Source organism: Macaca fascicularis, chromosome 3 (genome assembly GCF_037993035.2).
Source record: "Macaca fascicularis isolate 582-1 chromosome 3, T2T-MFA8v1.1".
Lineage (NCBI taxonomy): Eukaryota > Metazoa > Chordata > Mammalia > Primates > Cercopithecidae > Macaca > Macaca fascicularis.
The window spans coordinates 74,824,580-74,849,712 of NC_088377.1; the positions used below are offsets into that span (position 1 = coordinate 74,824,580).

Genomic DNA, 25,133 nt, shown 5'->3' on the forward strand with positions numbered 1-25,133 from the left:
GGAGATAGGGTCTTGCTGTGTTGCCCAGGCTGGTGTTGGCGGACTCCCGAGCAATTCTCACACCTCAGCTTCCCAGACTGCTGGGATGATAGGCAAGAGCTACTCTGCCCGGTCCATTTGCATTTTTACAGGACAAAATCACTTCTATAGCCACTGGAAAAACATTTGTCTTGCTAACACACAAGCTTTCAGCTTAGTTTTCTACAAGTTAACTTTTCCATTAAAAAGAGTTGTAAAATGTTCTCATTGTAAACAGTAAATCAAAACTACTAGAGTTCAATGGCCTTTGGCAGGCTTGTCAGACAGGTGCCTTAGCATGACTGAAGGCCATCATAGGCATCGTTTCTGGCTCTGACAGGTATAGTCAGGTGGTGCATGCTCTATATTAATCAAATGAGGCTTTGAAAGCTGGGAAAGAGTTGGGGACTTGCCTCGGGTGACATCTGTTTGTGTGACCCCCTCCTTCCACCTCCTGTGCTGCGCAGTTCATATCCTTTATGCCCCTCTGTGATGCACCCACCTCCTGGTCTCCGCACTCAGCATTCTGCATCAGGTGGTTTAAGCGACTCTCCCTCCCTCTAAGCTACGGGAGCAGTTTTCTTGTTCTCCTGTCAAACTGCAGCTCAGGATCTGGTACATCTCACAAGTTCAATAGTGTTCCTTGAATAACCTCATGAATGAGGTGGGATCTGAGCTGTGTTGTGAAAATAGTGTCTGCGAGGACATGGAGGTGGGGTCAGCAGAGGCGAGGACAGCGCGAGCTCGGCACAGTTCTCTGCTGCGGGAGGGTGGCCTGCAAGGCGGGGCCGGTTGCGGTCAAGTTCATGTAGGGTCAGCACAGGACACTGGCATAAAAAATAGCCACATCCAAGGGAGCAGTGAGGTGTGGGGACCATCTATTTAGGTGGGCCTTCCCACCCCCAGGCCGGCCTTCCCATCACGCGTGGGTGTGGGGGCACTGCCCCCGCGGCGCGCAGGAACAGCGGGAGAGCCAGGAGCGCAGCGGCTTCGGGATGCCAGACTGAGCAGTGGGTTCGTCTGCGGCCACCTTTCAGGGAACAAGCTTCCACTCGCGGAGACTCTGCTTCTTTTAAAAGCCTTCCTGGGTGTAGTCAAGGGCGACAGGACGACCTCCCTCGAGGAGGGAGAGCCTGGCAGTCCCCCTCCCATTCGCCGGGCGGTGCAGCGCCTCCTCCCTCCCCGGGCGCGCGCACTTCAGCGTCGCGGGCCTCGCGCCCCGCAGCCGCGCCCCAGGCCCGGCCTCGGGTTCCGGGAGCCCGCGGGCGCGCGCCCGATCGGGCGTGTCGGGAGCGCGCGGCGGCCGGGGGCGGAGCGCGGCGAGGGCTGCGCGGCGTTCCCCGGCTCCCGCCTGCTCCCCGCCGGGCCCCCCAGCGCTCGCCGGCTCCCGGCTCGAGTCCGCCCGCCCGCGCGCCCCGCGCGGGGGCCAAGTCGCGAACCGCGCCTGCGACCCGGCGTCCAGGCGCGCCGGAGAGGACGCGAGGAGCCATGAGGCGCCAGCCTGCGAAGGTGGCGGCGCTGCTGCTCGGGCTGCTCTTGGAGGTAGGGGCTGGGGACCGGGCGCTGCCGGAGGCGCGGCTCCCACCATGCTGGCGGCTGGGGGCGCGCAGTTCCGAGGCGCCCGGGAGGACCTTGCCGGAGAGCGCAGACGGTGGAGCCACGGGGAGCCGCAGCCCTGCGCGCCTCCCGAGCTGGGAGGTGCGGGACCCTGGTGGCAGGGAGGCTCCCGGCTCCGGTCCGCGCCTTCGTCGTTCCTAAGGTTTTCGCACCCCGCCCCCACCCTGCGGGTGAGCGCGTTTCCCGCGCCGGCGGTATCCGTTAGCTCGGGGTGACCTTTGTGCACCGTCCGCCCCCTTTCCCAGCCTCGAAGGGCCGAGGGTCGGATGGACCCCGGGTAGCGGGGTGGGGGTGGTCCTCGGGCGCGGCGCAGGCGCCGAGAGTCTGGGGCCCGGGCAGTTCGGGGTTAGGAAAGGATGGGTGCCGAGCCGGGGTAAGGGGAGCGGGCGGAGGGGACTGTGGGGAAGTGTCGCTGGAGCTGTGGAGGTGAGCAGCGGGAGGAGGCGTTCCCGCGTGTGAAAAGGAAGCGCAGCCTTCAGGTGCGGGGAGGAAATTCCGCGGAGAGACTGGCTGGGTGGGGGTGCGGAGCCGAAGCCGGCGGGGAACTTGTTGAGCGGCTCCCGGTTGCGAGCGTCCGTGACCGCAGCCTTGGCTGGGACTGCGGCTGCTCCTGGCTGTGAAATTGCATTCTCGGATGGGGCCACCCACTTGTCACTAAAGCAGGTTCCTTAAAATGCGAACTAGAGGAATTCTGGGGTGTCCAGTCTGACACCCCAGACTGGGGTGTTCAACTTTCACCTCAGCTTTGCTATTCTGAAGGAAATTTGCATTAAATTAATGAAGTCAAAGTAAATAGGTAATGAGTCCGAGTCCCATGCCTCTGTTTTCGGAAGTTGTGAAGCTGTCTTCCTTAATCGTTGGAGATTGGTGCTGGAAATTGCTAGTTTGTCTTCGCCCTTTATTTAAAAGTAATTATTACAAAATGTTGGAGGAAAAGTGTTTTCCTGAAAGGAAGGCTGGTGGACAAATTTCTCCTTGCTCCAGGCTCCGCCATAGCCGAGACTTCCTGTTTCTGTTCGGAAATATTTCCCTAGCTTGGTATTTAATGTTTTCGCGGAGTGCTCTGCTTGCATTCTTTCCATTTGTTCAGAATTTTACAACCTTAGGAATCACATTCTCTGAGTGACTCACCATAGAGAACAAAGAAGTGCATCAGAGACCACTAATCACATGACAGCAGATGTGTATGTACCTTAATGTGTGTACCTACACTTGCAATATTTATTTTTTATTTTATTTTTATTTATTTATTTATTTAAATATTTATTTTTGGGACGGAGTCTCCTCCTGTGGCCCAGGCTGGCGTGCTATTGCGTGATCTTGGCTCACTGCAGCCTCCGCCTCCTGGGTTCAAGCTATTCTCCTGCTTCAGCGTCCCCGGTCGCGGGGACTACAGGCGCCCACCACCATGCCGGGCTAATTTTTGTATTTTTAGTAGAGATGGGATTTCGTCATGTTGGTCAGGCTGGTCTCAAACTCCTGACCTCAGGTGATCCACCCGCCTCGGCCTCCCAAAGTGCTGGGATTACAGGGTGAGCCACTGCGCCCGGCCCTGCAATCTTTTTTAATCAGCACTTGATTAAATTATTTAGCATTTCTTTCATTCTAGTTTGTGCCACCCATGTCTCCCAAACCTTCTGTCTCAGTGGTTCTGTGCCCTATGTGTAGCCTAGACTGCCTCAGTGACTCCATTCTTTCTAAAATAGCTGTTTCGTTGCATAGGAATGTATCATCTTAATAGGAGTTCAGATCATGTCTGCAAAGTTGAAACGACCTTAAAGGCAGAAGTGTAATGTAAAACTGAAACCTAAATGCTTAAGATGATACTTTCACAGTCAAATATTATTTGATTGGCCAGTTTTGTTTCAGAGGGGACAGTGTGATGTCACCCACTTTGACATGATTATCCTAAGTACCACCACTTTGTGCTGGAGAGGCGTCTCTCTGAGGAGTTAAGGAGATTTCTTCATCATTCATCACATGAAGTTTCATGTATGAGATTTATATTTGAGATTTTTTCATCTCCGGCGGGGTGCTCTGATGAGTACCTGTGATGCTTCTGAAGTTCTGAATCACATACGTGGATGTGCAGTCGCAGGTGTGGAGCATGTGCCATGGCAAATGGCTGTCTTCAGGTTGAGTGCATAAAAGCAACCCAGGGAGCTCTTTGGTGGCTTCTGGCTTCTGACTGCTGGCTGCAACCTGGGATATTTGTCTTTGTTTCTTTGTTCTGCCTGAGCTGGTTTCAGTGTATAAATTTGCCATGTGGTTGATCATAAACTACTTGAAATTAAGGGGTGGACTTGTGGCAGTGGTGACTCTGTTCCCACCCCCAGCACCCTGTCCCTAGCTAGCACCATCCAGAATCTCACATGCACCGGGGTTTGTGTTAGTGAGGGGTGCTTGAGTAGGAAGGGCAATCCAAAGACTGTTTTGAGAAGGGCTTTCCTTGCCTGCCTCACCATCCGTTTATAGAAATTTACTTACCTGTTAGGCATAGAACTGCATATTTATTTTTGCTTAGCAAACATTCATAGAGTGCTCCAGGGTAACTGCCAGGCACTGTTCTATAAATGTTACACATGTTATCTCATTAATTCTCCTAGCAATTACTTTTATCTTCATTTTTGTTTCAAATGGGAAGTGAACACTTAACACTGCTGTTAAGTGTGAGAGCTTAAGATGCTAACCCGGGCAGTGTGGTTCCAGTGTGTACCCTGCTGCGATGCTCTGCTTCCTCTGCCATCTGCGCATACAGGAACATGTTAGGAATTTGCATGCTCTACATCCCGAGGGCAGTGGTGGCCCTGGAAAGTGTATTCCCCTTAGAAACTCAGTCACCCTTCCTTAGAAAGACAATGTGATTCAGCCTACAAACGGTGACACTTTGAAGAGTGAAATCGGATGTTGTTAAGAACTGTGCCTGGACAGTGGCCATCACCAGGACTCTCCTGAGAAACTCTGGTTGTGTTCCCCTCCTGAAGCCCAGGCAGGGCTTCAGGGAGGAACCGGCAGCAGCTGACAGCACCATTCCTCCCCTAGGGAGGCTTCTTGGAAGCTCATTACTGGACTGACCTTTCTTTTCTATTAACTCAGAGTTGCCTATGAATTATATGTACAGCCAGTAAGGGCCCTGATTTTATCTCCCTTCTCCCCTGTTGCTCTGTGCCAGCTGGTTATAATCCAGGGACCCAGGCCACGAATGTGGCAGATTGTCAAGGGTGACTAAGATTAGGGAACCTCAGAGGCCTTTTTGGTTCATAAAATGCTAAGGTTCTATGCTTCTGTTCTGCCAGCTGGCTGAAGTGAGGTCCTGCAAATAGTCCTTATAAGAAGAGTGAAAGTACTAAGCTGTCTCCTAGTAGCCCTGCTGAAGTAATTCCTAGTGGCCTTCAGGCAGTAACTCCTTAGAAACTAAAAGGAAAAAAAAAGGTTTTAAAACTGACTACACTTCAGTTGAATCCTGGGAGTAATGAGGCCCTGAGCATGTGCACCTCCCCAGGGCTTTTTGTTATGTGCTTTGTTTTCTAGATATTGTCACTGCATTCTCTTTCTAGAGGTTTGGTTGTTGACACTTTTGAAATCTACTTAGTATTTGTTTGAAGGGCTCTGTTCTTACTGAAGTAAGCCCAGAAGTGTGTAGTATACTACTTAGTGTAAAATTCACCAATACCAGTGCCCCACTGCCTCTGCTTCCAAGGAGATAGACTCATTTTAGTGAAGGGACTGATCTCATTATCTTTCTGATCTTTCCCGGGAACCAAGAACTGGAAACGCTTAAGCCAGGTTGCCTTGTGCTTCAATACTGTTAGGCAAAAGAATAGTTCTTGGACTAGAAAAAGGAACAGTTGTCAGGCCGGGCACGGTGGCTCAGGCCTGTAATCCCAGCACTTTGGGAGGCTGAGGTGGGCAGATCATGAGGTCAGGAGATCGAGACCATCCTGGCTAACATGGTGGAACCCCGTCTCTACTAAAAATACAAAAAATTAGCCAGGCATGGTGGTGGGCACCAGTAGTCCCAGCTGCTCAGGAGGCTGAGGCAGGAGAATGGCGAGAACCTGGGAGGCGGAGCTTGCAGTGAGCTGAGATGGCGCCACTGCACTCCAGCCTGAGTGACAGAGCGAGACTCTGTCTCAAAAAAAAAAAAAGGAACATTTGTTTCTTAGAAAGGGTTGCAAAGTGGACATTATCTTTGAACTAGGGAAAAATAATAAGATTACTGAGTATTTTTCTGAAGTTCTGTGTATTTTGATGCCTGGGAGTCTGGAAATTAGAACCGAGTTATGTTTAAGAGTATTTTTTGTCTCTTGCCAAATGTCTTTTGTGCCCTGGAATTCCAACAAATGTGGCAGTCCCTGGCTGCCAATTTCCTGAAATAAACCTTTCAGCCCACCCACTCTTAGAGTTTTTAGAAACCGAGCAACATGCAATTTGAATGAAAAAGAATCCTGCAGGGAGTTTACTGTCTCTGGAAGCTCCACTGGAGGCCAGGTGGTCATGGGTGAGAAGTGGCAGCAATAAATGAACTGGCTGGCAAGAGCTCTGCTCGGAAGTGGGGAAAGCCTGGGTCCAGGTGTCTGAGGAGGGCTGTGGGCATGGGGCCCAGACCTGGGCTTTCCTTGGTCTTTGCTTTCTTTTACTTTGGGCACAGCTATAAAGGCTAACTGGGGGGTAAATGACTTAGAAATATATGGCAAGGATAGGATTAGGCTAGTGCTCACTTGATTAGCTCCGCAGGGCAAGGACATTTCCTAGAACTCACTCTATCATGTCCTCTTGATGAAGCTTCTCAGATGTCAGCTTCTCAGTGAGGTCTGTCTTGACCACCCTATTGAATATTTCTTCTCAGTTCTCTTCCTAGTCTACCTTACTCGGACCAGTATCCTCCTTTTCCCACAACTATCTTTAAAATATGACAGAATTTACTTTCTACCATGTAAGCAACTTAGGGGCAAAGGTTTTGCTCTGAATTATTGTTTGACGATATATCCTTAGCTCCTGGAACCATTCCTGGCACAGAGCAGGGACTCAATGGAGACTTGAATGAGTAAAGCGGTCAGTGGTCAGGGCGCTGTGGGCAGGAGCGGAGTAGATGGGCAGTGGGAAAAGAGGAGGCAGTTGATTAGGGGCTGGAGGGCAGCAGAGCACCTCTAGTGATGGAAACTCACTGTGTCTTAAGACAAAGTATCAACTTTTGGGGGCAACTTAAGTTGTTCAAGTTTTCTGTAATATTGAGGGGAAATGACAGTATTTTCAGCCTGGTCCTAGGTCTGCACTCATGGGCTTTTCAGAAATATCACAATGACAGGCCCTTAGTCTTCTAACATAGCTGTGTGGTCCCCTTTTGTGTGTGTGTTCTTCTCCAGGCCTCACCTTCTGTTGTTTCAAAACGTGTTTTTGAATAATCTCATCATCCTCATAGCTGCAGTTTGAAAATTTTGGACTAGATGGTTATGAGGATGTCCTCAATATCTGAAAATGATTGGTCCTAGAAAAAGGCCACTTAGCCATTAATCCATGTGAATCAGGGATCAACATTTCCTAGTCAAAGTGGAAAAAAAGTTTGGTTGGGATTTTATTTTGAAAAAAAAAAAGATCAAATTATAAACATAAAAGTTAATTTCATCCTGAGTCTTTATTTTATTTTATTTCAAATCTATTTATTTATTTAGAGACATGGTCTCCCTCTGTCGCCCAGGCTGGCGTGCAGTGGCGCAATCTCGGCTCACTGCAACCTCTGCCTTCTGGGTTCAAGCGATTCTCCTGCCTCAACCTCCTGAGTAGCTGGAATTACAGGTGCACAGTACCACAGCCCAGCTAATTTTTGTATTTTTTTTTCTCTTTGGTAGAGATGGGGTTTCACTGTATTGGTCAGGTGCTGAGTACTCATTTTAGAATGATGAGTCCATTTTGGGGGGATGGTGTAATTTTCCTGACAAAATTCTTTGATGCACGTAGGACAGTCTTCACTTGATGTTGGACTTCAGTGGCATAATCATAGCGAAAAATTTTTTCCCCAGAATTAGTTGCGCTAGTCTGGAAACTCCCACCACCCCCATCTCCAGCTTCTCTTTGTCCTTTTTATTCATATCATTCTCCTTTGGGCACCTTTTGGTTCATATTAAATGGCTTGACTGCCAGATCTTTTGTCACTTTCACTGGCTTCATGAGCTGCTGCACCTTTGTGAGGTCTACAGGGCCTGTTTGCTGTCTGTGTCTGCTATTTGGGTTGCACTCTCCTGTGATCTTGGGATCAGAGATTGGTTATGCTGCCACTGTTAAGTGGGCTGGGGTGAATCCAGTGTTGCTTGTGGTTTGTCCTGAAACCTTTGGTTTCCCTCCAGTTCCTCCCTGTTGGCACTTACTTGAACAATAGGAAGTTCTGTTCTGTGGGTGTGGTCTGACTGGCAGCATCAGAACCTTTGGCCCTTGACATTAAGCAGATAAAATGATACTAGTGCGTCCTCCCACCTCCACCCCTGCAGCCAAGAGATTCACCCTGAGTTTGCAGTGAGACCAAAATCTTTTTAACATGTGCTGCTTGCTAACCCACCACATCTCATAATGGTTGTAGAGCTGTTTATTATTTTTTTAAAACCTAAATTGAGGACTTTACGTTGGTTCCAATTTCACATTACTTCATTCATCTCATCTACTTAAGTTTGTCAACATCTGTCTGAACACTATTTTTTAAAATCCAGTGTTCTGTATTGTTTTGTGCCATGGACTGATTTGATTATTGTACTCCTGTTGGTTTTATCCAGCTGATACAAACATGTTGAACAAAGCAGAGTCAAGTACAGAAATATTTTCTGAGTGGAGAAGGATGACTGAGATTTTGACTTGGAGAGGAATGATATCCTTACTTTTAAAAAGTCAGAGTTTAATTTTAAATGCTGATTTTGAAGTGCTTGATGATCTGTCCTTGGTGAAAAGAGATCCAACAAATGAGAGTCTAGAATGTGGGAGCAGGGTGTCTAAATGCAAAGGTGATCTGCACTCAGATACTGTGGAGCAGTAGAGAAGAGACCTTGCAGAAGGCCATCAGAGTCGATAATTGGCAAACAGTGACTTTCCCTTGTCAGGGTTCAAGAATCAAATGGTCAGTGAAGACAGGGAGGCAGTGACTAATACATATATATATACAATTTCAGGAAGTGTAGCCATATCCTTCAAAACTGTCAACAAGAGAACCATGTCCTCAGACCAGAACAAAGAGATATTATCCTGTAAATCAGGTTTGAAATCGATCAGTTGCTTGCCTCAAGTATAGGGCATATCTGGTGGTTATTAGGAGTCACGGTTGGATAGTGCCATGACTGTGTATTACAGAATCTCAACTCCTTCTGAGTTGCCTGGGAGTCTTTGAAAAACTAACCTCCCACTGATGTTCACCTGTAAAGAGAAATCCCTCAGTGTTGCTGGAGGCCTTTTGGACGATTCCCTACTTGGTCTGGAACTCATGGCCCAGAGTGGATTAACAGAATACTTAGGTTGTCAGTCATTCCCACGCAAGTTTCCTGTGCCCAGGTGGCTGCACACCTGCGGACAGGAGGGAGGGTTTCCTTATCCTGTCGATTAAAAAGTGTGTTTGCTTGTTAGTATCTGTGACTAGATTAAGAAGAAACTTTGTCATAAGTGTCTACAACAAGGGAAAGCGAGATTGTGATTATGATCATAGTTGGCTCTTAATTTCTGCCCTAAGTAAGATTAAAAAAAAAAAAGGGGGGTCCATAACCATCTCTTCTCCTAGGATGGTTAAGCAGCTACTCAGGTGACAGCTTGACTTTTTTTTTTTTTTTTTTTGGGACGGAGTCTCGCTAGCTTGACTTTTAATACTGGGAGGAAAGATGAGTGAAACTCTTTAGCTCTTTAGTTGGCCTCATTCTCTTGTTTTGTGAGCTGAATGTCATCAAGGGCCAAAACGTGGTATTCTGGAGCGGTGGGGACAGATCCTAAACCCTTATGGGGAGCAGGGAGAAGAGGAGAGCGAGAGTGAGAGAGAGAGAGAGAGAGAGGAAGAGAGAGAGAGAGAGAGTTGATGAGATTATTATTGAAGAATGTACTAGTTCCTAGTTCCTCCTGCTTCCCTTTAGTTGGAGAGAAAAGAAGCCAGGCCTGCGGAAGCTGTGAAGCCAGGTCCCTATGGCCTAAGGGCAGCTGTGTAAAACAACATTGGGTTCCCTTAGATTAAATCTCTGCAATCTCTGTTCTCTGCTGCTCTCAGAATAACTTCCAAACACTGTTTTTCCACCTTAGAATTTCTTCAGGAATTCTCCTTTCTTTCCTCTCAAATTGAGCAGCTTTCTCTAGCTCAAAAGTTGTCAAAATTTTGGCTCTTATACTCTCTTATGCAATTTTCAAAAACTATATACCTTCTCATATAATTTTAAGTGGAACATACAGGTTAAGCAACCCTAATCTGAAGTTCCAAAATCCTAAGTGTTGCAAAATCTGAAACTTTTTGAGCGCCAGTGTGACGCTACAGGTGGGAAATTTCACACCTGACCTTATGTGACAGATCACACCCAAAACATTGTTTCATGCACACAGTTATTAAAAATATTGTATAGAATTATCTTCAGGCTATATGTGTAAGGTATATATGAACATAAATGAATTTCATCTTTAGACTTGGGTCCCGTCCCCAAGATATTTCTCTGTGTATTTGCAAATGTTCCAAAATCCAAAGAAATGTAAAATCCAAAACACTTCTGGTCCCAGACATCTCAGGTAAGGGATACTCAACCTGTGTGATCTTGTTTATTGTAGATTTTAAATGGTTACAATAGATTTGATTTCTCATGTATTGTAAACATTGTTAAAAATTAAACTATAACATCACTTTTTTAATGTGTTCAGTGGAATCTAAATACCATTAGCAATTTGATGCTGATTATCATTCTTTTAAAAATATGCAAATAATCTTCTCTAATGGTTGCAAATATAGCATTCCTTTTTTGATTTTCTATTTTCCCTATAGAATTTTCTTCTAATGAAATATATTTATGCTTGAAAGTCTATTTTTGTAACAAAATGTGTATCCAAATTAATTTTCAAAATATTTCCTCAGATATACCTCCAAAAAATTTAAAAATGACTAATTGATTTATCATTTTTATTGCACATTTGATTGACACTGTTCATGTATTACCAATTGAATATTATTAAACATAAACAGTAAAATTTACTGGAAATAAATTTCCGAGTGAGATGGATGAGGATATTTCAAGTTAGGGCATGTATAACTGATGGAAATGGAAAAAGTTTCATGTTGAACTTCCGAGTGATGTGCCCAAAGCGCATAGTAATCTACAATTAGGTCATCTTTCAATTTAATTGAAAGCAAAGAATTTGAAACCAGTTGAGATGCAAGGCATGCGTTGACAAAAATTCTCCCCTTGACCAGGCTTTGGTTAGGATCCTCTGAGCCCTCTTCTCACTAGGTCTCCACCTTGCCCTCTGTGTCTGTCCTCAGTGGAGCTCAGTTTCAGCAAGAGTCCTGCCAAGTCATCCTGTCACCCTTAATATGTCATCACCTTAAGCTGTCTTCAGCAAGAATTCCTCCTTACTTCTACCCATCATGCCTCTCCTCTCGGCAATTTTGTATCCATTGACCCCTCACTCTGCTCCTTGGCTGTGAATTCACACTCATTTTGGTTGTATTTGGAGTTGAGCTCAGTTTCGCTTCTGTGTTGTGATAGGTTAACCCCTATTGCAATAGTCTTGAATAAAGCCTTACCATTTTGATAAGTGTCAGAACAATTTCTCTTTAATAATGTCACTGCCGGTATTTTCAGTGGCCTTAGATTGGTACCTTAGAGAGTTTTTAGTTCTGGACCAGCACATCCCAGTAAGACGAGAAATGGGAGGGAGGTGTGCCTTTCTTTGTAAAAGGGGAGAAGGGTGACTGTAAATGGGGAATTAGCGCTGTCACTTGACCAGCATCTGGACCAGGGCCTGTGTCTCAGGCAGTCAGCTTTAGGAAAGCAGACCCGTGGAGGTTGAAGGTTTGGAATTCGAATCCTTTAGCAGTATGGAGGAGTGCCCTTGGAAAGCTTTCAGTGTCTACAGAGACTTCCTTGCCATTCCCAGCTTTGGCTGTACATTAGAATGAGGTAGGGAGTTTTGAACAATTACCTGCACCTGGAGCCTAGGCATCTTTATTTTTTAACAGATGAACATTGCTTCTGATGCATAGATGAGGATCAGAAATCTTCATCCAGCCCAGCAGACTGAACTGACGGCTGTGGGTCCTGAAGGCACCATACTTTCACTTCCTGTTTTCCCATCCCTTTGGCCTTGCCGTTTCAACCCCCACCATAATTGAAGACCCTCAGGTGGTATCATGGAAGGCTATTCTGATTGTGCACTCAGGTATGAGTTAAGTGCCTGACTTGGGCAAGCTGTTCCCTGGGCAAGCACTCCCACGTGCTCTGAGCTCAGATACTGTAATTGCCTGTCTTTTTTTTTTTTTTTGGGCGGTGGGGTGGGGGCCGGTCTGTGAATTCTTTTTTTTTTTTTTTTTGAGACAGAGTTTTGCTCTGTCACCCAGGCTGGAGTGCAGTGGCGCGATCTTGGCTCACTGCAACCTCCGCCTCCCGGGTTCAAGTGATTCTCCTGCCTCAGCCTCCCGAGTAGCTGGAACTACAGGTGCCCACCACCACACCCGGTTAATTTTTGTATTTTTAGTAGAGACGGGGTTTCACTATATTGGCCAGACAGGTCTTGAACTCCTGACCTTGTGATCCGCTTGCCTCGGCCTCCCAAAGTGCTGGGATTACAGACGTGAGCCACCATGCCCGTCCTGGTCTGTGAATTCTTTAGACCTTAAGCTCCTAGAGGACCTGTCTGTTCCAGAAGGGTTTGACACAGTGAGGGGGATGGGATTGGGAGCTTGGGTGTAGAGGTTAGCCTTAGGAAGGGGAGTGGGGGTGTGAGGAAGGAGGTAAGGAGGTCATCAAGAGGGAAGGTGCATATAGACTTGAAGTTCAGTGGGGAAAGGTTGGTGACCCAGGTGCGATGTCAGGAACTTTGCATTGAAGTAAGCCACAGAGGTAAGCTGGGAAGGACCTGGGCCTCCAGGTCATAGTGAAGGTCGCACAGCGATTGTGGTGAGGGCCCTGGGAAGCAGCGATTCTGCATCTTCTAATTTCTCTCATGCTTCTGTCTCTCTCTGTCACTGTAAAGACTCTTGAGATTACATTGGGCCCACCTGAATTACCCAGCATAATCTCCTCATTGTAAGATCCTTAGCTTAATCACGTCTGCAAAGCCCCTTTTGCCACCTAAGGTGACGTTCCCAGGTTTGGTGGATTAGGATGATGACATCTTTGTGGGCAGGAGGGGGCATTAGTTTGCTTGCCACGAGGTTGGAAAAAATATTACTTAAAATGGATATTATAGTGAAATCACTTGTAAAGGTTTTTTTGTTTTCGTTTGAGACAGAGTCTCACTCTTTTGCCCAGGCCGGAGTGCAGTGGCATGATCTCGGCTCACTACAACCTCTGCCTCCCAGGTTCAAGCGATTCTCCCACCTCAGCCTCCCAAGTAGCGGGGACTACAGGCATGTGCCATTATCCCCAACTGATTTTTGTATTTTTAGTGGAGACAGGGTTTCACCATGTTGGTCAGGCTGGTCTGGAACTCCTGACCTCAGGTGATCCGCCCGCTGTGGCCTCGTGCAATGTTGGGATTACAGGCGTAAACCACTGTGCCTGGCCAGTAAAGGTTTTTATACTCCATTGCCACATTCTGAGGTTCTTCTGTGGGGCTGATATGGGTGTTGGAATGAGTGAGAACTTGCCGGTTCCACTGCATGTGCCCTGGGTTGGGATGGAGTCATTAACATAGGTTGCAGGTCTGTTTTATGCTTTGAGTTCTTGATAGAATGACACAGGAAAAATATGTGTTGGTTTTATTAATAGCTGGGCACCCCAGTGGAAGCTGAGATTCACCTCTGACTTTCTGAATTGCACGAGAAGATAAATTGCAGATAGGGAGAAGGCTTTCTCTCATAATGAGAGCCTTGGACAGATTGAGATCACAGGTTACTTGATACAATTGATGCTTTTATCACTTCCTGGCAGAAAAGGAGCAGGACTTCAAAATCACGACATCTGGGCCCTGGTGAGCTGAGCTAGGCATTAGACGGTCAGTGGTGGTGGCCTGTTGGTCGGCCCAATGGCAAACGGTCAGCTCTGGGGCAGCGGCTGCTCTCAGGGGCTTGCTAATGGGCAGTGCTCACGTTCCTCCATAAGATGGGAAGGGTAGGCATCCTAATTAGGAGTCTCTGGTCCCTTTCTGAGTGTCAGCATGACCGAGTGATGTATTCAGAGAAGCTGCCAAGAGTGGAAGTAGATTTATTTAGTGATGATTGTCACCACTAGAATCAGTACCGTTTTTAACTCCCACCCTGTTTATCAGAATTTAGTTGTGTGTATGGTTGTTCTTTTGATGGATGGCTCAGGATCCCATTGAAGCCATCAGTCCAGAGGATGAGGGACCAGACTAAAACGCCCTGGACACTTAGTGACTTACATATAGCTAAGTTCTTTGCAAAGCTTTGGGCACAAATAAAATTAGTACAATTATGTCTTCAGAAGGAAATGCAGGATGGTATTAAACTTCTCAGTGAGGCTATCTTGTCACTAACCTTGAACACTGACCTTTCCTTTGCTTTCTTCTTTGGTTTTTAGCAACTATGCATTATTATTGCTGAAAAGGTCTCAGAACACTAAACGAGCTCTTTGTCAGTCAGCTTTACTAATGATGCCAGGGTTTGGTGTTCACTCTGTAGCCATGCTGTGTTTGAGGCTGTATGTGGTCTGAAGTTTTTACTATGTCTTTAGGGTCTTTGTCTGCAAGGAGCCTGGGGTGGGACATGGATGGATGGGTGGGTGGATCTGGGAGGTGAAGAGACTTCACAGTACCTGACACAGCACGGTAGCCTCTGGACAGGGATGCCTGGGCTCTCTGGAGGCTGAGCAGAGATGGTTGGAATGCATTAGCAGGGTGTTTCTGGGGTGGCAGGTCCTCTCCCTGATTAAATCATCATCTGTCACCCTTGCAGGTGTGCACACCCGAACAAGTAAGCAGGTGAGAAACACATTATTTGTATGAGTTTTCATTTAGTTGTCTGAGGGAAGTTTAAAGAACATATTAAAAATATGAAGGATATTCTTTTTCTTAAAATTCAGCATTCTTTTGTATTTAATTTTTTTGACATACAACAAGCTGCACATAATTAATGTATACAACTTGATGAGTTTGGAGATAAGTATGTACCCATGAAACCACCTCCACAAGTTATGCATAAGCCTCTAAAAGTTTCTGCCTGCCCTCTGGTTATTATTATTATTATTATTGTGTGTGATAAGGTCTACCCCTTAGCAGATTTCTAAGTACACAGTAGAGTAGTGTTAACTGCAGGACCTTCGTGGCACAGCAGCCCTCTAGGACTCACTGATTTGCATAACTGAAACTTTGTACTTTTTGACAAACACCTCATTTCCCCTCCTCGCAACCCCACGCAACACCATTCCACTCTCTATTGAAGGATTTTCTTGTCTGTCTCTACTTACAGCGCCCCACAGAGTACTTATTAAACTGCATATTGATTAGAACGTCTTTGACCCTCAGTGATAGGAAACCTGATTCAAATAGTGCACACTTGGAGGAAGTTTATTATTTGGCATGGTTAGGAGTCCTCCTGTTGGAGTCCCCGGACCTGGGTTGTTCAGAGGCTCTGCACACCCTCGCATTTGCACCTTCCATTCTGCCATTCTCTGGGGTTGGTCCTGCCCTTGTGGTCACATGTGGGTTGCAGCAGCTCCTCATAAAATGCAAATCAGTCAGCATTCAGCATGTCTTTCTTATGTATGTGTTTTGTTCTCTCGTGGCTGGTCAGTGCTACTTGGCCCCTTCCTTTTCCCATCCCCACAATATTCCAATATTTTCTAATGGGGCACTCATTTTGGGTGGGGTTGGTGTTAGATGGGTCCTGAAGAATCGGTATTTTCAGGTTATGAAGCCAGTGATTGAAATATGAACAGACATAGGAGCCTTCTTGCTAGCATATGGGTTTTTTTAAGTCCTTTTTTTTTTTTTAAAACATCTTATGTTTGACTATTTTTTTAAACTTTCCAACCTTATTTTATTTCTCTAGATGATGGTGGCAGTGTGATAAGCAGCACTTAGCAGGTGCTTGCTGTATGACAGCATTGTTTTAAGCACATGGCGTTTAATCTGTGAAGCCGTCCCACCCCTGCCCCAGGCTCCGTGCTGCCCTCCTGTCCATTTTGCAGATGAGTAGACTACGGCTCAGGAGACTGGGGCTTTCTCAAGATTTTCTGTAGTGGGACCTAGCATTCAAACCTCAGCAGATTGACTTGCCAACCTACAATAATGAAAGGGGTCAGAATCTGATTTGAAGAGCATTTAAATAAGTGCAAAGTGTGAGGTAGGCCACTCAGAAACACCAACTCCAAAGAAATGGAGTCAGTTTTCTGAAGTAGGAAGTGAAGGCTTCATTTATGTGGGCGGAGACGGGAGTTTTTAGCAGGATTACATTATTCATACAAGGTTGGTATGTAGGTTATAGCAATTTAATTGACTATAGGTGGTGTTTCTTTTTGGGGAGGGGATGTTTAACATTTTCTTAACAGAAGGTGTAATAGTCCTGGGTTTTTTTTCATCTGGTCTAAGCGAAGCAGGGCAATGGAGGGGGAGTTAATCTATAGCAGGGGTCATTAATTCAGAGGGCAGGAGGCTTTTGACCCTGACATGGTTTAATTCTCTTTAGCCAATGTACAGAACAAGAAAAAGAAGAAAATGAGTTAATCTATAATCTGAGAAACATAAATTGTAACCGTATGGGACTCAGATCACAGTCGCATTTCTCTCAAAGCTTGAAGTGTTTTGGGGGGGTTCCAACAGCTTTTAGGTTTGTTTGTTTTCACAGACTTCAGAGTGTGTTCTTAAGGGCCCCAATGTGTAAAGTTTATATAATCATAGCATTTTCCTCTTTGAGGTTGCATCATGGCCTGTGCCGGAGGGAGTTCCTGTTGCTGTTCACGTTATGCATTTTGGTTATTAAGAGACTGAGAAACTCAATCATGTTATCCTAAGTAATGTGTTTTTATTACAAATAGGATGTGGAAATTTGGAAGATGAGAATTTTGGCTCATGGAATCCAGAAGCGGATGAACAGGTCTATGAACTGGAGGGTGGCTTAGGAAGGAACTGGCAAGGCTCACTTTGTGGCCTTGAGACCTGGTGGAGTGAGTCAGGGTCATTGTCCTGCTGGGCTGAGCTCCTGCCTCTCCCACCTCCTCCTCCCTTGCTAGGTAGCCTGCACTTGCCCAGCCCTTTGTGGCAGGCTGGACTCAGGAGGTCTCAGAGGAAGCTCAGCAGGTGGCTGGGAGAGAGCAGAGGCTGCCATTAGGGGCAGTAGGTGAGTGCAGCAGCTTTCTGCTTCATACACTGAGTGCTTGGGGCCCCACATAGGTAAGCAGCAGAGGGGCTTCCAGCACACACCCATGTTCTTATTATCATATACAGGTTATTAGAGAGGGGAAATCTACGGGGAAACAACACATGGAAAAGAAAACAAGTGAGTTTTGCTGATGGCTGTTGGGGTTATTCATTAGTTTATATTTATTTGCTCTGTGCTGCGTTCAGCAGAGCTCACTGAAGGGAGTCCAGCATAAGCAGTCTCTGTGATACTGCAGTCCCCGAAAGGCTTTTGTAAGCAGGAACTATGTAAGCAAAATTTAGTTTATTGTTTCAAAATTCTCGTAAAGAGTTATGTTCCCAGCAGAGCCTCCTGCTGTGTGGTAATTGATGACTACTACCATATTTAATAATAATGAGGTGTACACTAGTGAAATGAAGAGAAGCCTATGCCTGAGGAACTCTGATACTTAGGAAAAGGAGAAGAGCTGCTTAGAACAATACCGTGGACCCAAATGGCACGACTACTAAGAGCTGGATCTTACCTGGCACCTAAAATGTGCCGTGCAGTGTCCTAGGGGTTACCCCCACTGTGTCCCTCACGGTAGCCCTGGAAGCTACGTGTTGCTGCTCATTTTACAGATGCACAAAGTGAGGTTGAGAAGTTAAGGGATTTAGCAAAGGTCATCTGTGCAGTGAAAACAGGCAGTAGTTGTTCTTTCCAGCTTTCACATGTGAGGAAACAGTAGTGCTAAAAGTGAGCATTTGTCATGCAGTCTGCTTCCCTGGGGCCAACGATTGAGCTGGGGGTGGTCGGGAGGCACAGGAGGGCAAGCTGTCCATGCAGAGCACCCTCCCTCCCCTGTCCCTTCCCCCTTCACGCTTGGGTCCCGGTCCTGTGCTTTGCTTCCGTCTCTCCTTTTCCCTCCACTACTTCTCCAAGTTCTACAGGCGGATTGGAAATTTATTTTAAGACTGGTTCCTTTTTAAAAGTATATTTCTGTATGTAACTTAAGTTTCTGATGGATTTTTCTTTTGGCCTAGAGGCATGATTCAGTGTAGTGGTTTAATTTGTAAACAGCATCTTTCACCTGATTTTCTCCTTCTTGAGATGCAGCAAAAAGCAGCCACCTCGGTAGCTTTCCTTCTCTGTTCCCAGACCCTCATCTCAGCCTCAGATGCTGATGTCTCCTGGGCTTGGGTGAGGTCTTCCTTCTCTCCTTATTCTGTGAAAAATCCTGGGGAATCTCATCTACATCTAGATCTTCAGTGACAGTTGTTTATATGAATATCTCCAAAATCTATGTTTCTGGCCCAAGAATTCCCTGCTGAGCTCCAGCCCCTATCGACCCAGTTGTCTAACAGAGACCTCCTCCAGGGTGGCCTGGAGGCCTCAGACACTGAAGCAGAGCTCACCTTTTCCCCAAAGCTCTGCCCGTTGGTTCTATGTCAGTCTGTGGCACCACCACCCATCCAGGACAGTGCTCCAGAAACCCCACCATGCCTGCATCCTCTGCAACTCAAGTTCTGTGATTTTATTTTACTCCTTAAAGTTTCTAGAATGTGCCTCTCCCAGGCCCCGTTTTCTGTATTCCTGACTCAGTTCAGGCCATTTTCCTCATGGATAGTCCTTGAGATGTTTCTCCTCCATTCTGCCCATGTGAGCTTTCGAAACCTTTGTCTGATCTGTTACTTTTCTTCTTGAAATCCACTAATGGTGCCCTATTGGCCTATGGGAAAAATTATAGTCACCGTCAAGTTAGTTCCCAGTGCTCTTTAGTGCCTTGTGAGATCCTGAAGGGAACGAGATAGAGCTGCCCTCTCCCGACCTTGGCAACTCCACAGCCCTTGCCCTGAACCAGGTGCTATATTAGAAAAGGAGGCAGCAGGCATCACACATGTGTAACCTTGTTTCATTTTAGGATTGACCAGCCACTTGAAAAGTTTTAGAGCCTATCTCTCAACAAGAGATAAAACTCTTATTGGCATACCTCTCTGTCTCTCTTCTTTACCAGTAATCACAATTTTGGATAAGCTTTTGCATTTTTGCAACCATGAAGGATGGTAAGGAAAGAGGTCTAATATGGTGAGTCTTGAGCAGGGCAGGTAACAGCTGCAGTTGCCAAGATGGATCCCTCCAGGACGTGCCTTCCTCAGCGTGGTCTTTGTCAATGTGTCCCCTGAGTTGTGCAGTGCAAGCCTGTGCGGCTGAGCAGGAGATACTTGGGAGCAGCCCTGCTGTGCGGCTGCAGTCTGAAAGGAAATGATGCCTGGTTGCTAAGCCTAGGAAGAGGGTGAGTGTCTGTGTGTGTGTGTGTGTGTGTGTGTGTGTGTGTGTGTGTGTATAGAGTGGAGGGGAAGGGAGCACAGAGAGATCAGGGGAACTAGGGCTTGAAGATGGAGCTCTTTTTCTGAGATGTGATGGAAGGAAGCAGTCGTGGTGTGTGTGTGGTGGGGGTGGGGTGGGGTTGCAGGGATTGAGGCCAGGGAGTGGCGGCTTCTGGAAGGGTTGAGAAAAGTATTTACTTTTGACCCCCAATTTGTATCATTGGTTTCGTTAAGGGATATAGTTAAACCAAAACCAGAACTGTTAGGCCTAGATCTATAATCTAAATACTATTTATTTTATGGTAAATGGGTTGGAGTTTACAGTCAAGCCTAGTGACCTTTGGGTCTTATAGGAAAACAGCCCGTTGCTCCCCAGACTAGTCTTTTTATTTTCCTCACTGTGGGAAGCAGGCCCCTTAAAGAGGTTTTTACTGGTGACTCCTCCCAAGTGCTGCAAAAGTGGAAATGAAACTGTATCCCCAATAAAATCCTGTTAGGTGTTGAAACTGTTAGGAGCTACATTAAAAACTGTCTCCCACAAATTCCCTTTTTGAAAAACCAAATTCATGAATCTAAATATAAAAATAGCCTGTATAACAGATGAACTGCAGCTCCTTTCCAACAATGCCTCCTGCTAGGGCAACATATATATTAGAAATGAGATTATGAGATATAATTAACTCATCTGCCTATGCTGTTGCTCTTTGAATGTTTCCAAGTTTATTTTAGGAAGATTGACAGTCATAATTATATTGTCAAGCATTTGTCATTTTTGCTGTAGCAACAACACTGAAACCCAGACAAAAAGCTCCCACCTGACTTTGATTGGAATGGTGCAGCAGACAGATTTCAGTTGCATGTCTTTTCCTAAAGTGCCTTAGCATTTGTCAGCAATTTGCAGCTAGCAGCGTGTATAATTTTTTCTTTGGGTTCAAGAGTTTAGTCTAGGAGGAAATCCTGTCATGTTGCCATAGTGCTTCGTCACCTTTCTGGGTTGAGCACAGCTGAGTGACTCAGCCCCTGGGAGGTCTCCTAGGAGAACAGGCTCCACTTGCTGCTTCCTCACTAGCTTCTGCGTGAACTCTGTGCCGGCAACCTGGCGAAGAGACTCCTGCCTTGGAGGGGCTGGGGCTTCAGGACCTGAGTGCCCCCCATTGTTGGAAGGCGGTGTCATGTGGTAGGAAAAGGGCAACTTTGGAGCCACACAGACCTGGTTCCAGCACTTTCTTTTGAGGCATCAGTCACTTGGCATTTTCCTAGACTTCATTTGTCATCCTGGGAAAATCATGCTTGTGTTGCTGGGCATGTGTAAGCATGGAGATCCTGTGTGAGTGTATATAGGTCTGAAAAATAATGAGTGTCTAATAAGGGGTAGCTGGCATCCTTAGTATGTGTCATCTGCTTTCTGATAGAGGCAGCCATTTGATTTAAGACAAAAATGGGAAACTATTTCCCACCCCATTCCTATGAAGAGAACCGCATTTTATGATAGTCTGAGCTTCTTGAGAGATGAGGCATTTTATACAGAGGTTTTAAAATCAGCTAAATTACCTTCTTTTTGTCATTGCTGTTTCTGAATCCAAAAGGTGCTTATATTTGTCCGTCTTACCCAGTCCCTCAGTGGACTGTCTTGCCCTGCAGTGCATGTTAATAACTAGCAGAGGCACAGACCTCGACCCTTGTAGGTCCACCGCTTCCTTTTCCACGGGGTCACTGGTCCCTGACCTGGCTAACCTGTCTCCGAGGGCTTTCCCTGCACCTCTACACCTTGTCAACACCTTTTTTTTTTTTTTTTTGACACAGTCTCACTCTTGTTGCCCAGACTGGAGGCTCACTGCAACCTATGCCTCCCGAGTTCAAGCGATTCTCATGCCTCAGCACCCCAGGTAGCTGTGACTGTAGGCGTGCGCCACCATGCCTGGCTAATTCCTGGATAATTTTTGTATTTTTAGTAGAGACGGGGATTCACCGTGTTGGCCAGGCTGGTCTCGAACTCCTGACCTCAAGTGATTGGTCCGCCTGGGCCTCCCAAAGTGCTGGGATTACAGGCGTGAGCCACCCCACCCAGCCTTCAGCATGTATTTTGTATTTGATAATTTCCTCCTTCAGAGTTTTTCTGCTTTTCCTCCCATGGCATGTGAGATGAAAGAGAGGCCCTCTTCCTCCACCTCAGCCCTGACGGGTCACCGTGTTGAACCCTTCCCCACTTGGAGTTTCTTTTCCTTTTTCCTAAGGAAAGGGGGAAAAACAAGGTGACCTATTCCATTTCTAGAAATGGAATAACTAGATCAGAGCTTATTGACAGAGTTCCTGAGGGAAAGAAACACCAAGTGTTTGTGCATTTACTCCTTTGCATCTGATGGGAGAATTGACTTTCAAGGCATGCTTTGGGGAGCTCTCAGAACCCGATTTTGAAGGGAAAGCATTTTGTGCTGTTTCAGCCCCGTGGGACGTATTTGCCAGCACAGGTGTGTGGTGTGCACATGGAGTTCTGGTGCTCCATGTTCTAACATTCCAGGACATTACTTTGATGTCAGTGAAAACTTCCATTGACTCTAGGAGCGATGAAACAGCAGCAAGCATGGCAAATAGGTTTATTTCACGTGAAGCCTTGCTCGTCTTATTGGTAGCGACAGCCCGGAGTGCCTTGCTGTAGAGAAGTCTGGAAAAATGCAGTGGCTGATGAGGGAAGTTATGTCTGGGTGGATGGTAGGGCTCATGGTTCATTGTTTTCTCTGCATAACAGGAAGATAATTTGCCAACCCAACTGGAGTACTCAGCATCTTCATGCTGTCATGTGTCCCTTTGCCTGTCACCATGCCCTTCCGTCTTCTAGGGCTGTCCTCACTGCCTGTCTCTCAGTTCTCATTTTAGATACAGCCTTCTCCAGGAAGCCTGCCCTGATTCATTCAAGCCAATGTAGTCTCTGACTCTAAAATTTCATTATTTTATTATGAAAATAAGCCGAATGCATTCTAATTGTGGAATAATTGAAAAGTAGAAAAATATATAGACACGAAAACAGATCATGTTTTCTTTCCTTCCAGCCATTTTCTGTGCAGTTTTCATACACTGGTTGTTAACATATACCCAATCATGCATCCTGCTGTCATGAGCACTTCCATTCCATTAAAAATTACGCATCAGCCCGTTAGCGGCTGAAACTTCACGATAGGGCTAATGATGGACTCGCGAGTGCTCCTGACATTGAATATTTAACTTGTTCCCATTTTTGTATGTTGTAAGAATGCTGAAATGAACATCTTTGTACATTTTGGACTTTTTTAAAGGATGGATTTCTAGAAATGGAATGACTAGACCAGAGCTTACTGACAGATTTAAAGACACCTGATATATCTTTCCAGACAGTAAACTTTCAGAAAGCTTTTTTTCAAACCAAATTTATATTCCCTCCAGTAGTGTACGAGACCATGGGGTTAAACATTCTATCATTGCTTCTTAGGGCAAAAATAAGTGTTCCCTGTGTTACCAGGTTTGGATCTTCGCCCTTATTTATGTGCACTTAGGTACATTTGTTTACAATCTGTGTTGGCAGATTTTCTCTCCAGAGGGTGGCACCTGCCAGACTGCAGCATCTAGTGGCTGCTGTTGGGCTGGTGTCGCACCCTTGGCTTTTACGGCAGCCTTATTGCTATGCCAGGAAGTGGATTCTGCCAGGAGTCCTTGGACTGATGCAGTGAAGAAAATGCTGTTCCCTCTCCCAGGCGCTGGCATTGCCAGGGCCCTCTCTTGTTCTGGGGAGTAGCACCTGTGCACAGCTCTGCAGTTCCCTTGGCCTGGCCCGTGGTGGCACTCAGGCTATCATGCTGAGGAGAGGCCTGGCTCATGATGTGGATGACCAGGGACTGTTGGTTTTCCTGGTCACTGTAGGCAGTCTCTGCAGTGACCATGATGGGGGTGGGGGTGGGAAAAAGTCTTTTTCCAAGCAAGATCTGAGAGCACCGCTCATGGAGGAGGGGAGCAATGGCATTTTAATATGTGGGATTTTTGTGAAGGGGGATATCTTGCAGAATGTGTGCATACTTTCTTGTCTGGAAAGAAGGAGGTGTTCTTTGTGTAAGTGGATGTGTGCCTGGAGTGTACTGTTTGGGGAAAGGAAGTAGATGAGCTTCTGCTCATTGCAGGTGCTTCTTCCGCTTGTTTCTATTCCCAGGGTAACTGCCCAGGTCCCAAGGTACACGACTGGTCGCACTGCAGAGTGTCTGCCAGTGTGTCCCGCCCCTGCCGACCACCTGCAGCAGACGGCTGGATGTGGAGCAGAGCCTTTTTTTGAGAGTGGAGAAAGGGAAAAGGTCTCTGTAGAAGACTGAGGTCTGGTTTAGTCCCATTTGCAGAAGCAATGTTTTAGGGTCACTTGGTTCTTCAGCTTTTGTCCAGACTCCAGACTGGCTACGGATTTGGGGATCTTAAGAGAAATTAAGCCGTGGGCCTGTGCATGTGCCATCAGTCTGCCTGGTCCAAGGGAGTCTGTATGCCTGATTGTGAGGGCCACTTGCCCTGAGTGAAGGGCAGATTATTGGGAGGCTTAGACCCCTTGTTCATCTTTTTGCCCATGACTGTCTATGTAAATGGCCCTTGGATTTGGGAGCTTCGATGCTTTCAGTGTTTTGAAGTGGTTTGTGATAAACTGGTCCTATCTCCCCTGTCAAACCTTTAGATAATTTAGGGTGCATTTGGAGTACCTGGTCTCTAGCTGCCTGGACTGCCCATTGTCTGTTGGCAAACCTCTTGGAAGTGGTGTTTTCACTTCTAGGCACGCTCCTACCCCTGTGTTTAAATCTCCCAACTTCCATGCCTCATAGGTAGGTCTGCCCTCAGGCCCCATGTCTCCAGATGACCAGTCTCACTGTGGTCACCCTGGGCTCTTCCTAGATACAAATGATGATAAAACAACATCTCCCCAGGGTTGTGGATTTTGTTGGGTTTGGGAAATGCTGGGATCTCACGATCCTGCAGTGCCTATTATAGAACCCAGTTGCTTGCCAGTTTTCTTTCATCTTTCATCTACTTATAATCTACAGAGCAAGAATGCTGGTGATTATGGACTATATTTGCCAGATTTCTGAATGTAGTCTTAGGCCAAAAGGAATGTGGTAAACCCAAGCACAAGGCTAATAAAAGTAAAGATGGTTAGAGTCCGTTAGAAAGTGTGCATGAAAGAGAGCTTTGTACTCCCCAGTAGCAGACCTGTTCACCCACACCCATGCATCTTGCTGGGGATGGCCTGCACAGAGCAGACAGCATGTTTGGGAGTGTGGGACTCATCTGAATGCTAAGTAAGTAGTAGGTTTGGAACGAATGCAGGTCCCTGTAAGTGAGGACAGATACACGTCCCAGCTGTAATGTGAGAAGATAAACAGGGAGGCAAGCCAAGGATCCCCCAAGGTGTCCCCAAGTCCTGAAGGGCAGAGGGCGGAGCCTCTGAGGACCAGGCAGTCGGCCGCTGCTCTTCTCAAATTAGTCATTGCAGTGTGCTGGGAGGAGGGGAAGACACAGGCAGCATAAACCTGGCAGATCTTCCTGGAGCCTCCATTTTACTTGAAATGTTTTGGGGTGGGGGGTTAAAGGCAACCTTTTGATTGATCAATAATTGAAAACATTATGTATGAAATTTAATGCAAATATATAATGGTGTAGAATACAACATGTGTAAATGAAATAGAATGCAAGGACGTGAACTTCTAAGGTAAAGCTTT

General features: G+C 46.4%; 1 protein-coding gene across 3 annotated transcripts in view; it reads left to right on the forward strand.

Moving 5' to 3' along the window:
* The first annotated feature begins 1,301 nt into the window (after nucleotides 1-1,301).
* VOPP1 (VOPP1 WW domain binding protein) overlaps nucleotides 1,302-25,133 on the forward strand; it is a 104,099-nt gene continuing 80,267 nt past the window's right edge. For 2 of the 3 annotated variants that reach the window (XM_074034955.1, XM_005549556.5), the window contains exon 1: nucleotides 1,302-1,560. In XM_074034955.1, the coding sequence (XP_073891056.1) occupies nucleotides 1,507-1,560 (54 nt within the window). In that variant the 5' untranslated portion in view covers nucleotides 1,302-1,506. Of the gene's footprint in view, nucleotides 1,806-25,133 lie in introns of all 3 variants that reach the window. The other variant, XM_045389161.3, reaches the window with a different exon arrangement.